The following is a 16,599-nucleotide window of genomic DNA, read 5'->3' on the forward strand; positions in this document are numbered from 1 at the left end:
AAAAGAACCTACTGTCGAAATTTTTACAACTTTTATATTGATTTAATATTTACAAAACGAATTCCTATGTTATTTAAGCCAGTAAGAGGTAAAACCAAGACATAGATTTGATCTATAATATACAAAGTAAAAAGTATATAAGTACTTATTTATATAAAAAACCTATGAATTTTTCGTTTTTATAGCTATTGAACGATACACCCGACATTAAATTGATAATATTTATTTTTAGCTTTTGAGTTTTATAAGACGGTTTCATTTTTGATAGATATTTTTTATTATAAAAATAATTTTAACAAAAAATTAAACCACCTTCAAAACCACTCAAAACCAAAAATAATTTCACATAATAGGTATATACTGGATACCAATTTTGGAGTCGGCCTCGGCATCGGCCGGAGTATGCCTGCTGGTCGATAGCTATAAACAGTCTTGCTAAGGACATGCTATACATACCCGTAGATAGAAACTGAGAAGGCAGTTCCGGCACAAAGGCATAATAATTTCAGGTTGCAAGAGAACCATTAAGTCATTATTATTAAATCTGTGTAAAAAATGTCTTAAATATGCAAGTTTTTCCGGATATTATAGAAATTGAATAAACTCATAATTATTTAAGCATACTGGTAAAGTAGGTAATAATAAATAATAGTTTACATTTTGACTACACATCAATACTGAGGGTATTCCAGCTACTGCCTGCGACCGACAACAGTTTCAAAGTGGTTAAAAAATTTCACCTGGAGAAGTTAGCAGTAAATATGTGCTTATGTACAGCCTACACCGGTACAAATAGTGCATCGCCATGCTTATTGAAATCATAACAACATGTAGCGTAAAGTAAAACTGTAGTCGTTTTGTTATATTCTTTGTTGGTATATACAAATGAATAAGTACATAATTGTGCAAACGTTGTGAGTCAGAGTACCTGACGCTGAGGTGCCCTACAGTATCATTTGCTGATAAGCGGTCGTGAACGCAAAACACTCCAAGGATTGATAAGTTTTAAAATCGATTTTGTTCCACTATCATTGTTATCTCATTTATCTGGGACATTGGTAAATCTCGCGAAGTTGAGTTTTTCTTTGGTGTTATGTCAACAGTCAGAATTTCTGGGTGTTGTAGATATGTGAGCACAACGCGGTTAATGTGCGCCTGAAATGTTTGATTCGTACAGATTAAAGGTGAGTTATTTTATGTTTTAGATTATTTTATTTACATCTACTTTACTGTTTGTATATAACGTTGATTTATTTACTGATACTCCCTAAGCGAAGCTGTTCTATTTTGTAAGTGATTTCTGGGTACTGGTAACTTAATATTGTGCTCTAGGTGGCAGTTAACACAATCTACGTGTAATAAATACCTGGGTATTTAAGGTATATTTAAATCAAAAGGGGTGATATAAACAATATCCAGCCTAGACAAGGCATGGAAAGTTAATTTTACATTAATTTTTCAGTTGAATATGGTACTTAACCCGGTAAATGTTTGGTAACGTTAATATATAGTTTAAATCTTTATTTTATTTAGTGACGTTGTAATATCCACTTAATCATAATGCACAAAGTTAATATTTGCTTATAATACCCATCGTGATACATACTTATTTTAATTAACCGCACGCCAATTGTCATTTATAATTTCTCTTTTATTTTATAACGTATTGTTTATAACCGGTAAATACTTTAAAGTTATAATCTTATGTATTTCAATGCATGCTTTGTTTACCTATAAATTGATTTGTCATATTTAGTTTCACAATGTAGTCGAAAGATTTTGAGAAGATTATATTGATTATAATAAAATAAGTGAATATTAAGCATTACTCACAATTTCGTATGAATGAATATTTATTTTCTTATAATCATCAGACCAAAATATCTTATTATATAGTAGTATATTAGTTACTACTAACAACCATTGCACGTCTATCTATTGAGCATCAATCAGGATGCGTCACTCATAGGTATTTATTTCAACTATAGATCGTCCAGTGGTTGACATTCGACCAATTCATATATTTATTTTTAATCTAGTTAAAAAATATTTTTTAAAGTTTTTAACATTATTGCGGTTCACCTGCACTCTCTCTATTTGAGTTTTATTATGCCAAATCTTACACCACTTCGTGCGCGCAGGGTGCTAAACAATGGGTACAAATATTTATCTTCACATATTACCGGATAATCTTTTATTTATTACTAGCTTTTGCCCGCGGCTCCGCCCGCGTTATAAAGTTTTTCGGGCTAAAGTTTTCCGTTATAAAAGTCACGCTATATATTTTCCCGGGGAGCCTATGTTCTTCCCAGGGTCTCAAACTGTCTCCATACAAAATTTTATCCTAATACGTTGGGTAGTTTTTGAGTTTAACACGTTCGGGCAGACCGATGCAGCGGGGACTTTGTTTTATGATATATTTTTGTAGAACTTTTAAGAGGAACAATCCCGTCATACATTATTGTTGCATAACTTTAACCGTTTACGCAGCGCACGCAACAGAAGCTCTCAAAACTAATAAATTGTCCCCGTTTTTGCATCATGTTTCATTACTGCTCCGCTCCTATTGGTCATAGCGTGACGATATATATATAACCTATAGCACTCCAGGAACAAAGGGCTATCCAACACAATTTTTTTTCAGTTCGAACCGGTAGTTCCTGAGATTAGCGATTACTGCTCCGCTCCTATTGGGCATAGCGTGATGATATATATAGCCTACAGCATTCCAGGAACAAAGGGCTATTCAACACAAAAAGAATTATTCAGTTCAAACTCCTAGTTTCTGAAATTAGCCATTACTGCTCTGCTCCTATTGGTCATAGCGTGATGATATATAGCCTATAGCACTTCACGAACAAAGGGCTATCAAATACAAAATGATTTTTTTAGTTCGAACCGGTAGTTCCTGAGATTAGCCATTACTGCTCTGCTCCTATTGGGTATAGCGTGATGATATATAGCCTATAGCACTCCACGAACAAAAGGCTATCTAACGCAAAAGATTTTTTCAGTTTGGACCGGTAGTTCCTGAGATTAGCCATTACTGCTCCGCTCCTATTAGGTATAGCGTGATGATATATAGCCTATAGCACTCCACGAACAAAGGGCTATCCAACGCAAAAAGAATTTTTCAGTTCGGACCGGTAGTTCCTGAGATTAGCCATTACTGCTCCGCTCCTATTGGGTATAGCGTGATGATATATAGCCTATAGCACTCCACGAACAAAGGGCTATCCAACGCAAAACGAATTTTTCAGTTCGGACCGGTAGTTCCTGAGATTAGGCATTACTGCTCCGCTCCTATTGGGTATAGCGTGATGATATATAGCCTATAGCACTCGACGAACATAGGGCTATCCAACGCAAAAAGAATTTTTCAGTTTGGACCGGTAGTTCCTGAGATTAGCGCGTTCAAACAAACAAACAAACAAACAAACTCTTCAGCTTTATATAATAGTATAGATTATTTATTTTAGTCATTTTTGTAATTAAGGTGTTCAAAGATCAATTAATAAAATAGACAATTTAATCCATCGAAAACTAAAAGATGGCGTTGTAATAAGTAATGACGTACAGTAGTCATAAATTAGGGCAATAGATGGCGCTGTACAATTTCTTTAATTTTGTACATCGCGATGTCAAGATTCTCCGACCCATATGTATAAGGGTTGGGGAATCTTGCCTCGTCAGTTCGGGAATCCAAAGCAACCATGTAAATCAGAGCGAGTAGTGAAGGAAGAACAGTGCGTATAAGTGCATCAGAGCGAGTAAGGTATAGAGGTAAACAAGTGCAACTTCTTAGTAATTATAAACTGTAGACTGTAGTGTTACTAGTGCTAATAATAAATATTGGTTTTATGTGAAAGAGTGTATTTATTGTGTGAACCCGGACTCTTAGCACACACACTACACCAGAGCACCCCCAAACATTGGTCCTTCGCGAGCCGGATAGAGTTCAGTGACCTCTATCAAGTAAAAGGTCAGGGACTTCTACGATACAAAGTTCAGTGACCTCTACCAAGCAAAAGTTCAGTGACCTCTACCAAGCAAAAGTTCAGTGACTTTCTACCAAGCAAAAGTTCAGTGACTTTCTACCAAGCAAAAGTTCAGTGACGTCTACCAAGCAAAAGTTCAGTGACCTCTACCAAGCAAAGTAGTAGTGACTTTTACCAAGCAAAGTTCAGTAACTTCTACAAAGCAAAGTTCAGTGTCCTCTACTGTCAGTTCACCAGTCACCATACGTTGCGGGTCGCAGCGCTACGTGCAGCAGCGGGTCCAGCAACTTCATTGGAGCCATCAAGTACAAGCAACCGAGCAGAGCAGAGCAGTATTTATTAATATTTATTATTTTATTTATTTGTTAATTAAGTAGTTAATTTAATAGTTGTAACAATGCAAGGGCTCGTCAATGCACAAGTTAATATACATAATTCTATTAATAGAGGTTTAATTAATTTCAAAAAGAGTCCTAAAGATCGTATCACAAAAGAATACGTAGAAACAAGAATTAACAATTTAGAAATAGACTGGCAAACTTTTAAAGCAAATAATCTCAAATTGTATGAAAACTCGAAATTAGAAGAAATAGAAAAGTCAATTTATGTTACGCAAAACATTTATGAAAATTGTGAGGAAAATTACTTTATTTATAAGTCTTTGTTAGCATCCAATTTATCAGAAAAGGTGGAACAACCAACCAGTAACAATAATAAAGGCAATCAGTCGAACACAAATTCAGCGGCAAAGTTATCGAAAATTAAGATTCCAACCTTTTCTGGTAATTATTCTGAATGGACAACATTTCGTGATTTATTTACTTCATTAGTACACAATGATAATAGTTTAGATGATGTACAAAAGTTACACTATTTAAAAACGCATTTAGTAGGCGAAGCAGAAAAGCTTTTAAGAAACACTCCTGTTACGAGCGCCAATTACAGTCGTTGTTGGTCGTTATTAGAAAAGCGTTATAACAACAAAAAATATTTAGCCAATTGCATTCTCAAACGGTTATTCAGCCAAAAGCGAATGAATGCTGAATCGGCGTCTGCTATAAAAGATTTATTAGACACCACCAATGACTGTTTGGACGCATTAAAAAATATTGGTGTTGATGTAACCACATGGGATATCATGATCATTCACCTAATATCGTTTAAGTTAGATACTGAAACGCGTAAGCAATGGGAACTGAAAACCGCTGATGATCAATCGAACGATTTACCTACATTAGATCAGTTAAAAGAATTTATGGAAAGTCGTTTTCGTGCATTCGAAAATATAGAATTTAAGAAAGTACAAACGCAACATGCAACTGCTGACTCCAACCGTCCACATACGAAAGTATTAATAGCCACAAATAGGTTATGCGAATTCTGCAATGACAAGCACAAACTTTGCTTTTGTAAAAGTTTGCAAACGAGGATTATGCAGTACGACGCGATTTCGTCAGTAAAAAATCTATATGTTTTAATTGTTTGGGCAGTAATCACAGTGCATACACCTGTAGAAACCCAGCTCGTTGTAAAATATGTAACAAAAGGCACCATTCTCTACTGCATTCACCAACTGATACATCAGAGCAAAGAAAAATGAATCTGATACAGTAAAGTCTCCAATAGTTTCGTGCTATGCGACTCGCAAGACCTTCAGGCCCAGACAAGTTTTATTAGCCACAGCGTTAGTGCATGCCGAGTCAGGATTAGGAAATCATTCAACACTAAGAGCTTTGGTTGATCAAGGGTCACAAGCTTGTTTTATAACTGAAGCAGCAGTTCAATTATTACGTCTAAAGAAAAACCCTGCAAATGGTATTATTACGGATTTGGGAGGAGAACACTGTATGAAATCGAGATACATGGTTACAATCACAATAAGATCAAGAGTCAACACGAACTTTGAACTGCAAATTGAAGCCTACGTGTTGAAAAATATTACGTCATGTCTGCCTGAAAGGAAATTAGAGCCATTTGATTGGATAGAAATAAATGGTTTATATTTGGCAGATCCGGAGTTCAACATTCCGAACAAAATTGATATGTTGTTTGGAGCCAATGTGTACAGCCACATACTAAAAGAAGGCATGAAGAGGAGTCCAAACGGAAACTTTATTGCTCAAAGTACGAAGCTCGGATGGATAATATCAGGCACTGTCAATGAGAGGTCAAGCGAAGATAAAGAAAATTCGAACGTTATTTCAGTATTGCATACTAGAGCAGAAGAAGACATTTTAAAGAAATTTTGGGAATTAGAGGAACAATTACCAAGATCAACATGGTCAGAAGAAGAACAAGCCTGTGAAGAGATTTTCAAAAGGACAACAAATAGAACACCGGAAGGGCGATATATTGTAAATTTACCCTTCCGAGAAGATTTTGCCCAATGTCAAAACAATGGATCATTGGAGATAGCAATAGCTAAGTTCAAATCATTGGAAAAAAGACTCTCGAAAGACTTGGAACTCAAGGCCAGTTATAAGGAAATGATTAACGAATATTTACAACTAGGGCACATGCGAACAGTTGAAGAAAAGGACGAAAAGGCACACGAAGCAGTATATTTACCCCATCATGCTGTTGTACGAATGGATAAATCAACCTCAAAGGTTCGAGTAGTATTTAATGCTTCCAGCAAGAATAAGCGAGGGGTTTCATTAAACGATTGTTTAATGGTAGGTCCTAAATTGCAGCCAGATTTAAGACATTTAGTTTTTCGATGGAGAATCTATCCAATTGTTATGGTGGCGGACATTGTCAAAATGTATCGTCAAGTTCGGATAGCAGAACAAGATGCTAAATTTCAACGCATTGTGTGGCGCGATAATCCTGAAGATAAAATTAAGGAATTTGAATTAATGACAGTCACATTTGGTACCGCTTCAGCACCTTTACTTTTAGCGGTTAGGGCATTAAAACAATTAAGTGATGATGAAGCAAAGGATTACCCAATAGCCGCGCCACAAGTAAAAAGAATCATTCTACATGGATGACTTAATGACTGGATGTTTTGACACTAAGGAAGGAGCCTCACTTTATAAAGAGATGAACGATTTACTTTTAAGAGGTGGATTTCAGCTACAAAAATGGAACAGTAACAATGAAGAATTATTGTCATACTTCCTAACACAAAGTAATAAACAAGAGTTATATGGGCAGAAAGACAATATAGAAAAGAACACAGAAAAGTTCAGTAAAGAAATTAAAATAGACGACATTACGAAAATATTAGGTCTTACATGGGACCGTTGCGAAGATAATTTTAGATATTCTGTGAATTTACCCAAGAAGAGTGAACCAGAAACAAAAGGTCAATTATGTCTACAATCGCCCGATTATATGACCCACTGGGATGGATTGCACCGAGTGTGATAGTTGCAAAAATCTTTATTCAAAAGTTATGGTTGGCAGGTGTCGATTGGGACGAACCCATTTCAGCAGATTTAAAGGAAAGTTGGGACGATTATCGAAGTCAGTTACCAAAATTATCTGAAGTTCGTATTCCACGATGGTTACATATAAAGAAAGATACTGCTGACATAGAACTCCATGGATTTTGTGACGCATCAAAATTAGCGTATGCTGCTGTGATTTATGTAAGAATAGTAGATGATGATGGCAAGATACATGTCTCATTGTTAACATCCAGAACAAGAGTTGCGCCGATCAAGCAAGTTAGCATTCCACGCTTAGAGCTATGTGGTGCAGTACTGCTAGCAAAATTGTTAGCCGAAGCAGCTGAAATACTAAGAATAAAGAAGAATAAGATAAGGGCATGGACTGATTCAACAGTAGTTCTTGCATGGCTAAGTAGCCACCCCAGTAGATGGAAGACCTTCGTAGCAAATCGAGTCTCCGAGATATTAACAACACTAGACTCGTCTCAATGGTATCATGTGTCATCCAAAGAAAATCCTGCAGATTGTGCTTCAAGAGGAGTTCAACCGGCCTCGTTACCAGAGAATACGCTTTGGTTTTCAGGTCCTTCACTTCTTAAAGAAAAGATGATAATATACAAAAGACCAAACGATCTAAAAGTTGATCTGGAAGAAGCTATAAAGGTACATCTTAATAAAACTGAAGATGATAGCATTATACAACGATATTCATCATTACAGAGGTTGATACGAGTCATAGCATACTGTCGACGGTTTTATAAAAGAAAAGAATACAATAAATTAGACTTAAGCAAAACCGAGATAGACGAAGCGTTATTGTGTTGCATACGAAAAGTTCAGAAGCAGGAATTTTGGGAAGAATATACGCAACTGCAAAAGAACAATAAAGAGTTCAAGTTAAAAGGAAGCAAGATAAGTGCATTAGGTCCCTATCTCGATGAAAAGGGATTAATCAGAGCTACAGGAAGGTTAGAAAAGTCACAATTAGATGAACAAACGAAACACCCTATAATTTTACCTCACAACTCACATTTGACAAATTTGATAGTGGCAGATGCTCATAAGGCTACGTTACATGGAGGTATTCAACTAACAATAAATTATTTAAGGACAGCTTATTGGATTATAAAAGCAAAAGGTATTGTCAAGCAACACATAAATAAGTGTGTAAAGTGTGTCCGACAAAATGCAAAAATTCGAACGCAGTTTATGGGATCTTTACCATCAGTTCGTTGTACTCCAGCTAGAGCATTTAGTAACAGCGGAGTAGACTACGCGGGACCCATCAATATAAGAACAAGTAAAGGAAGAGGAAATCATTCCTACAAAGGTTATATTTGTCTATTTGTATGTATGTCCACACGTGCTATACACTTAGAATTAGTTAGCGACATGAGTACTCAAGCATTTTTAGCAGCCTTCAGAAGGTTCGTGTCCAGGCGCGGTCATTGTTCCCATTTATGGAGTGATAATGGCACAACGTTCGTAGGTGCCTCCAAGGAACTTAAACAATTAGTTAAGGCAGCTCACAAGTCGGCTGCTGCGGAATTAGCAACCCATGGCACAGAATGGCACTTTATCCCGCCTCACGCGCCCAACTTTGGAGGTCTTTGGGAAGCGGGCATAAAATCGACAAAATTTCACCTCAAGCGAGTTATTGGTGATTCAATGCTCACGTTTGAAGAAATGACCACACTGCTTAACCAAATAGAAGCTTGTTTAAACTCTAGACCAATAACGGTCATGGACAACACCGACGTGATTGAACCTCTTCCATTAACACCAGGACATTTTCTAATAGGCGAACCATTAGTTGCAGTGCCTGATCCTAATTATGAAAGTTCGAAGATCAATTCACTTAGTAGATGGCAGTTACTTCAAAAATGTATCAAAGCTTTTGGCGACGTTGGAGTAATGAATATTTAACAAATCTCTTACACAGATATAAATGGACTAACAAAGTCCCAGAACCAAACATAGGAGATATAGTACTAATTAAGGAAGACGACTTACCACCTAGTCGATGGTTGTTAGGTCGAATACTAGAAAAACACCCAGGGCAAGATCAAATTACTCGTGTGGTTACATTACGCACCAAGTCGTCAATCATCAAACGACCTACGTCCAAACTATGTATTTTACCTGCTAATGAGTGACTGTTATTACTAAGTTAGAATTATTTGTAATTAGATAATAAGTATTAGTTAAGGTTTTCTGTATTTGTTACCAAATCAATGCTAATTTAGTTGTCATTAAGTTAAGTTTATTTAGGATATTGTCATTTGTTTATATTCGCTCATTGATAAGTACAAATGTAATGTAGTACATTTATATTGCCATGGTGGGCGGAGTCCAACATTTGAATTGTGAAGACCATTTCGTCACTAAATGGTCTTGGTGGGCGGCATGTTCAAAGATCAATTAATAAAATAGACAATTTAATCCATCGAAAACTAAAAGATGGCGTTGTAATAAGTAATGACGTACAGTAGTCATAAATTAGGGCAATAGATGGCGCTGTACAATTTCTTTAATTTTGTACATCGCGATGTCAAGATTCTCCGACCCATATGTATAAGGGTTGGGGAATCTTGCCTCGTCAGTTCGGGAATCCAAAGCAACCATGTAAATCAGAGCGAGTAGTGAAGGAAGAACAGTGCGTATAAGTGCATCAGAGCGAGTAAGGTATAGAGGTAAACAAGTGCAACTTCTTAGTAATTATAAACTGTAGACTGTAGTGTTACTAGTGCTAATAATAAATATTGGTTTTATGTGAAAGAGTGTATTTATTGTGTGAACCCGGACTCTTAGCACACACACTACACCAGAGCACCCCCAAACATAAGGTGCTACGTAAATATTACTTATTTCTTTAATAGTAGAGCAACACTAATGGGTCTCCTGATGGTAAGTAGTTCTAACCCTCACTAACCATCCACAATACTAGAGAACACATCGATCCGTTAGCCGCTGTTTTAATCTAAAAATTGCATTGTTATCTATATTATATTATTATCCTATATTATCTACTTGAATATTAAATACATAGATATTAATTTTTTGTTTATATCAAGCCAATTAATCAAAGATATAATGATGTGTCATTTTTGTCTAACAGGAATGGCTGAGTTTGCCCCTTATACGGGCTCATCTCTGCACCTTAGCAGTGGCATTCAGTTTCAATAGCACATGGCGCGTTCCTCGAGATGCGTTTCGGTATGGAGGTGTCACTTACGCTCTGGTATTGTCTGTTGTCATGGTAACAGTCGCCCTACCGGTAGTTTTGCTACACCTTGCTATCGGTCAGCTCAGCCAGCAAGATGCAGTTGGAGTATGGAGGGCTGTACCATTCTTTAGAGGTAACTGATCATTCGCAATGAATTTCAAATTGATACACGTATTAAACTTGTTTGCAAGTTATTTCGTGCATAAAAGTTTAAGTATTTATAGTTAAATAATAACTCTTTATTTTTTCAGGTGTTGGTTACTTGAGAATGCTGGTGTCATTTTTGGGATCCGTGTACACCAGTATTTATGTGGCCCTGACTGTTACATATTTTTTGTACACGTTAAGTAATTCAATCCCTTTCTTGGATTGCATGGAATTGATAACAGAGGAGGCAAGTATGATACACCTAACTAACTGACGATACATATTAATATACATTTTCTAAATCAATTGTTTTTAGAATCTTCTGCCATCCACAATATTAAATAGAATAATACAATGCTTTTATGCTACTATCATATGAAATTGGTCGAAGGCGTAACAAAATATAACAAGCATTCGTATTAGCTTTCACTAAAGCCGCCTGCTCGATGTGAACCTCCTCTGGAAGGCCCCAGTTCCGGGAAAAATCTATTTGAAAAATCTAAATGAAGCTTTTCCCGATTTTGTATATGGTTTTAAAATAATAATTTAGTGACTACTCGTTGGTGTAGTTGTATCACGGCACGCCTGCAGTGCTGAGGTCTCGGGTTCAATCCTCGGATCGGGCAAAGTGATATTAGGTTTTTCTACTTAGTATCATCCGGGTTTCTGAAAACTGTGCCCTGTACTGCGCCCCTTATCACATCTTGGGACGGAACACATACCTACGGCGGAAAGTGGGTATACTAGCTATGCCCCGGATTACCACAGTGGTGTGTGTGTGTGAGTGTGTGTGTGTGTGTGTTTACTATATTAGTATGTATTGCGTTTAATTATTATAACGCGTTCTTTCAGGAAGACATTAGAAGAAATTTGAATGCGTCTGAATGTCTGGAGTGAGTACCGTTTCGTATTTTTTTAGACCTTAATTTATAAAATACTAAATAAAATGTATGGTTTGCGCGGGGAGTTCAACGATGGTGCTAGATTTTGGACTATACAAAACATTTACTACTTAAGTCCAGCTTGCATAACAAATTGAACGTCTCACACAAGAATCACGTGTCTACTTTCAAATTAACAAGAATTCGGCGACCTGTTTTTTGTTCGTGCTCTAACAATACAAATATTTCTAGGAACAGAATAATTACACAAAATAATATAAAGTAAGTTACTAAGTAGTACATAAATAAATGCTTTTTCAGCGCTACTTTTATGTCGCCCATTACCGAGAACCCGGAGTATTATTTAGCTGTAGCGTTGATAATCGTGGTTTTGTGGATTGCGTTTCCTTTCATGTAAGTACTTATATAATAATATCAGCCCTGTTATATGCTGTCCCACTGTTGGGCACGGACCTCCTCTACGACTGGTAGGGATTAGGCTTTTGTCCACCTCGCGGGCCTAGCGCGGATTGGCAGACTTCACATACCCCGAAAATTCTTACATAGAACTTCTCTGGTATGCAGGTCTCACGTTATTTTCCTTCACCATTAAGGCAAGCGGTTATTCACAAAGAATACACACATCACTTTTGAAAAGTCCGAGGCAGGTACGGACCCTTGGGTTTTGAACCTGCGGACTTTCGTCACGACAGTCCGTTCGACTACCAACGAGTCTATCGCCGCTTTTACCTATATACCTAGGACCTATAAATTACATAATGCAGTTTTATTGCGATACGAAAATCGTCCTGAGGTTTTGTGTTCGATTACCAAAGGGTATATATAAGGTGTTTCTGCTTATATTTGCCTGGAGTTTGGTATTGGGCCCAGTAAATGGTAATAAGATAAACCTCCGTTACACAAGATGTAAGATGGCGTGCGGAATGTGGATGTGATAATACCTGTCCGCACTCGTGAATAAGGAAAAGGAGTAATATGAGGAAAGCAGTTTTTTTTAATTTGTCCTATAACCCCTCAATTATATTTTATAATTATTATTTTTTTCTTCTCAGATTTTACAGTCCAGTAAAATTAATAAAACGAATATATTACGTGTGCGGACCCATACTGTTGTTGCTATGTATCGTATTAGCCTCCGTGCTTGGAGACAGCGCCAACATTTCCTCGATATTGGCCAGCAACGACTGGAGTAACTTCTTGCACCCGGACATCTGGCACGGCGCGGTGGTGCAGGCACTCTTGTCCACGCAGATCGCGGGAGGCTTCCTCATATCCACGGGGGATTCCGTGTACGCTAGCACAAACGTTCAATGGTAAGTTGTGTATTAAAACTACCTATCTCTTCGAATATAGATTCTAATTGTACTGGTACGATAAGAACATAACAAAAAAAAGAAAAAAAATGTGTATTTAGTTTTATAAAAAAATGTTTGACCAGTATTTGTGTTAATAGCCATATGTAGTCACATTGCCAAGTCATCAGATGAGTACTGTGTTTTAAATAAATGTACATTTCCATACCTTTCTTATAATTCGAAATTAAATAAAAATAAAGTAAACGAAATACGTGTATTGTTCTATTTCATCAATGTGTATAATTAAAAAACATTTTAGGTCAGCATTGGTATTTGTGACAACAAATATTCTGGCAAGCTGGACCAGCTTACTGTTTTGGTTTGGTGTGAGTCCTGCAGGAGATGTCGGGAGAGACACTGGCATGATGGCTGTGCTCGTCGAAACTTACCGCACTGCCGATCGGAATGGCTTGGATATTGTGTGGCCGATGCTCATATTTGCTATGTTGTTTCTATCAGGAATTATAACAATGGTAAGATTTAATTATGAATTCTAACGTAGTTTATTTACAATATTTTTTTATTAAATTTTGTCGACATTATATTATGACGCTATGTATATGTATTTTTGTCTTATAAATTTATTGTTATTAATGGCCATGTATTTCATTGAAGCTTACCTTACTGCTTCCGATATACGACCGATTGCGTCGTGTCGGTGGGGTTAAGTGGCGAGTAGTGTCGTTTGGGGCGTCCATCGCGGGCGCTGGCGTGTCTCTGGCGGCACTGGCTGGCAGAATACCGGCGCTCACGCTCATAGAAGACACCGCGGTTCCATTCCTGACTAGCGTAGCAACCATCGTTGAGATTTTTAGCGTTCAATTTCATCTATGGTAGGTACTCTTTATTATACAATATAACTGATAATTAAATAATACGATAAATAGTAACTAACATTGTTACTAATAATCGCACTGCTGATGTAATGCGTTGGATTCCCAGCAATTAAAACGTGTTCGAGCATTCAATAATACAAACGCGAATTGCCTGGGAATGGATTACGTGGAAATGTGCTTGCTGTTGATGCTCCTGTCGCCACCCAGTTACACCTAAAAATGCTAAGATATGTCTTGGGAGATACCGGCAGATTCTGATTATGTTAACCTTTTAGTAATGATCACCTTCCGAATTTAGTTTTTAATACTCTTTACAAGTATTTTATTATTGTTGGTACTTACATACCATAGTACATACATATTTGATAAAATATTATATTTTATACAGCTATGAGTCGCAAAAAATAAATAAAAACAGAAACAGTTTAAAGTCTCGTAATAGGGACTATACTTAATATATATTGTAAATATTGTGGTTTATTTTAGGGTGGAAAGTGTTAGTAGAAGACGTAGAGTTCTTGACTGGCAGTGAGTTGTGCAAGTCCTGGTGTGGGGCTGGTGCGCCGCGCCGGGAATCATTGCTCTATATTCGTTTGGTGGAGTGCGACGATATTTATCGGCGACCCGGCGTGGACCGAGCCTCCTTGGACGGCGAGCTCTCTCGCGGCAACTACTGCGACTGCCGTCGTCATCTTCTTAGTCTTCGCTACAGTATCCATTTGTAGACAAGTACAATACGATTTTATTGGGGTAAGATAATATTTATTAAATTTATTATTATCTTAATATTGCTTTGCGAATATGATATTGATTTTAAAATTAATTGCTGTTAGAAATTTTTTGACGATATGATCATTGATGCGCGAGTTATGAAGAACACGCTTCGCCACCGGGGAGCTGGGTCGAGCTGGGAATTGGGCATTGGTTTTATTTATAATTATATCAGACCTTGTTACCTCGGCTCTAAGTCATTACTCATACCAGACTAGACATGATGCGTGATTGGTTCACTCGGCTAGGCGAGAGTAATTAAGCATTCTATGTTGATTCAAGCGATATCCTTTGCGAACGCTGCTATATTTCCTACCGCTTTAATTTTAATAAGACCCTGACCTTCTAAATACACAGCATATGCGCGCGTGGTTTGAATATGTAAACCTGTGTGTTTCCTTTAAACTGTTGCGTAGAGATGTACTTATGAGCATTTGGGCCGTAGCCCAGGACCACGTGCGAGTTACTTTATTTGTTTTGGAAGATTTTGTCCTTCAAGATAGTTTTTGTTTTTTAGAACAATTTGATAAACATATTAATACATAGGTAATATATGAATAATACAATTAATAATAGGCATTTCGTTAAAATATTTAATAGAATAATTTGCGTTATATTAGTGTTTGCATATTACATTATTTAATGTGAGGAAGAATGTTATAAAGCAGTAAAGATAATCACTCTTTTAGTAAGGTATAGAGCCTGATTAGTAATGGTTATTGGAAAGGGATCGATGTCTATAAATCCGTTGCTATACAATTACAAAATATAATAAACTTTTATGTTTTAACGGCTGACATAATGTAATAAGTCCAAGATTTTTTATTTGCAGAAACTTACTTCATCATTCAAACCATCCCGCCATTGGGGCCCGCGGGACCCGATCACCCACTATTACTGGTTAGCCAGCCGAGAAGAGGCCGACAGGGTAATATGCCAAGAAACAGATACTACAGAAGACAGCTTGGACAGTTGTCCACGAGGCCTAGCATCCTGCACGTGCCCAATGTTACTAACACCAAGCAAATTACGGATTTCAAAAGACGATCGAACTCTGACGATTGGTTGTACACGGTGTACAGAAAAAAATACTTAACACATGTGTTACACGAACATGTTAGCGAAAGGAGACGGTCGAAGTCCCTCGACTGGGCCGTCTCGAACGTCTTCAAGAGGAATTCAGATATTATTAGCATCAGTAAGGACACCATAGATCCTAAGGAAACTAATAATAATGTTATTGATAGATATGTAAGTGACAATGTTTTGAAATAAATGTAAGTACATGTTTAAATCGTACATTTTCTAACTTTATATGCAATGCTGTGAAAATATTAAAATAGATATTCAACCACCCATGTTCCGGTATAACAACGACATTGAATAAACCAGGGTAGTTTATCCTTGTTGTCTGGGATAACCAAACAAACTAACCACGAAAACCGATTAGGTGACGTAAATACGGTACTAAACTTGCGGAAGTGGTCGGTCAACAGACACGGCCTACGTGACTTTTGTGGTTGCTTTGACCTTCCTTTAGGAAGATGACTGACGCCTTACATGGGCTGGACCTTTGTTGGTCGAGATAGGGCCATTACAGATTCCCATCACGGCCTAATTGCGTCAGGCTGAAGGTGGCGGTGCGATGACTCGTCTATTGATTTTGTTTAATGTCCGCTTGTTTTTTGAGCATTGTTTGTATATGATCATATAAATTATGACAGATTTTATTGTTGTGTGAATTTGATATTTTAGGGTTATTAAGAATGCTACCCGGATTTACCTTTGTGTGGCGTAGTTTTATATTTAACAGCCTTTACCAAACAATCCGTTTATGTTATGTCTTGGTGATTCGGTTGTCGGAATACTTTGTTTTCTTTACCCTGGTGAAGTGGCTACATGGGGAGTTGTACATAGACTTTCAGTAGGTATGTTTACTCCTATAAAATAATGCTTCCAAAAATAC

The 16,599-nt window shown here is 37.0% G+C and overlaps 1 protein-coding gene across 1 annotated transcript; it reads left to right on the plus strand.

The window, feature by feature from the left end:
* Positions 1–814: 814 nt before the first annotated feature.
* On the plus strand, positions 815–15,927 carry LOC115447274 (sodium- and chloride-dependent glycine transporter 1). Its single transcript, XM_037445042.1, is given in 11 exon segments — positions 815–1,184; positions 10,515–10,755; positions 10,874–11,016; positions 11,622–11,662; positions 11,972–12,064; positions 12,724–12,984; positions 13,286–13,499; positions 13,642–13,859; positions 14,405–14,612; positions 15,466–15,561; positions 15,564–15,927. Coding segments are annotated over 11 exon segments (1,884 nt in total). The 5' UTR covers positions 815–1,160; the 3' UTR covers positions 15,909–15,927.
* The last annotated feature ends 672 nt before the right edge of the window (positions 15,928–16,599 follow it).

This window comes from Manduca sexta, unplaced genomic scaffold (assembly GCF_014839805.1).
Source record: "Manduca sexta isolate Smith_Timp_Sample1 unplaced genomic scaffold, JHU_Msex_v1.0 HiC_scaffold_1120, whole genome shotgun sequence".
NCBI classification, from domain to species: domain Eukaryota; kingdom Metazoa; phylum Arthropoda; class Insecta; order Lepidoptera; family Sphingidae; genus Manduca; species Manduca sexta.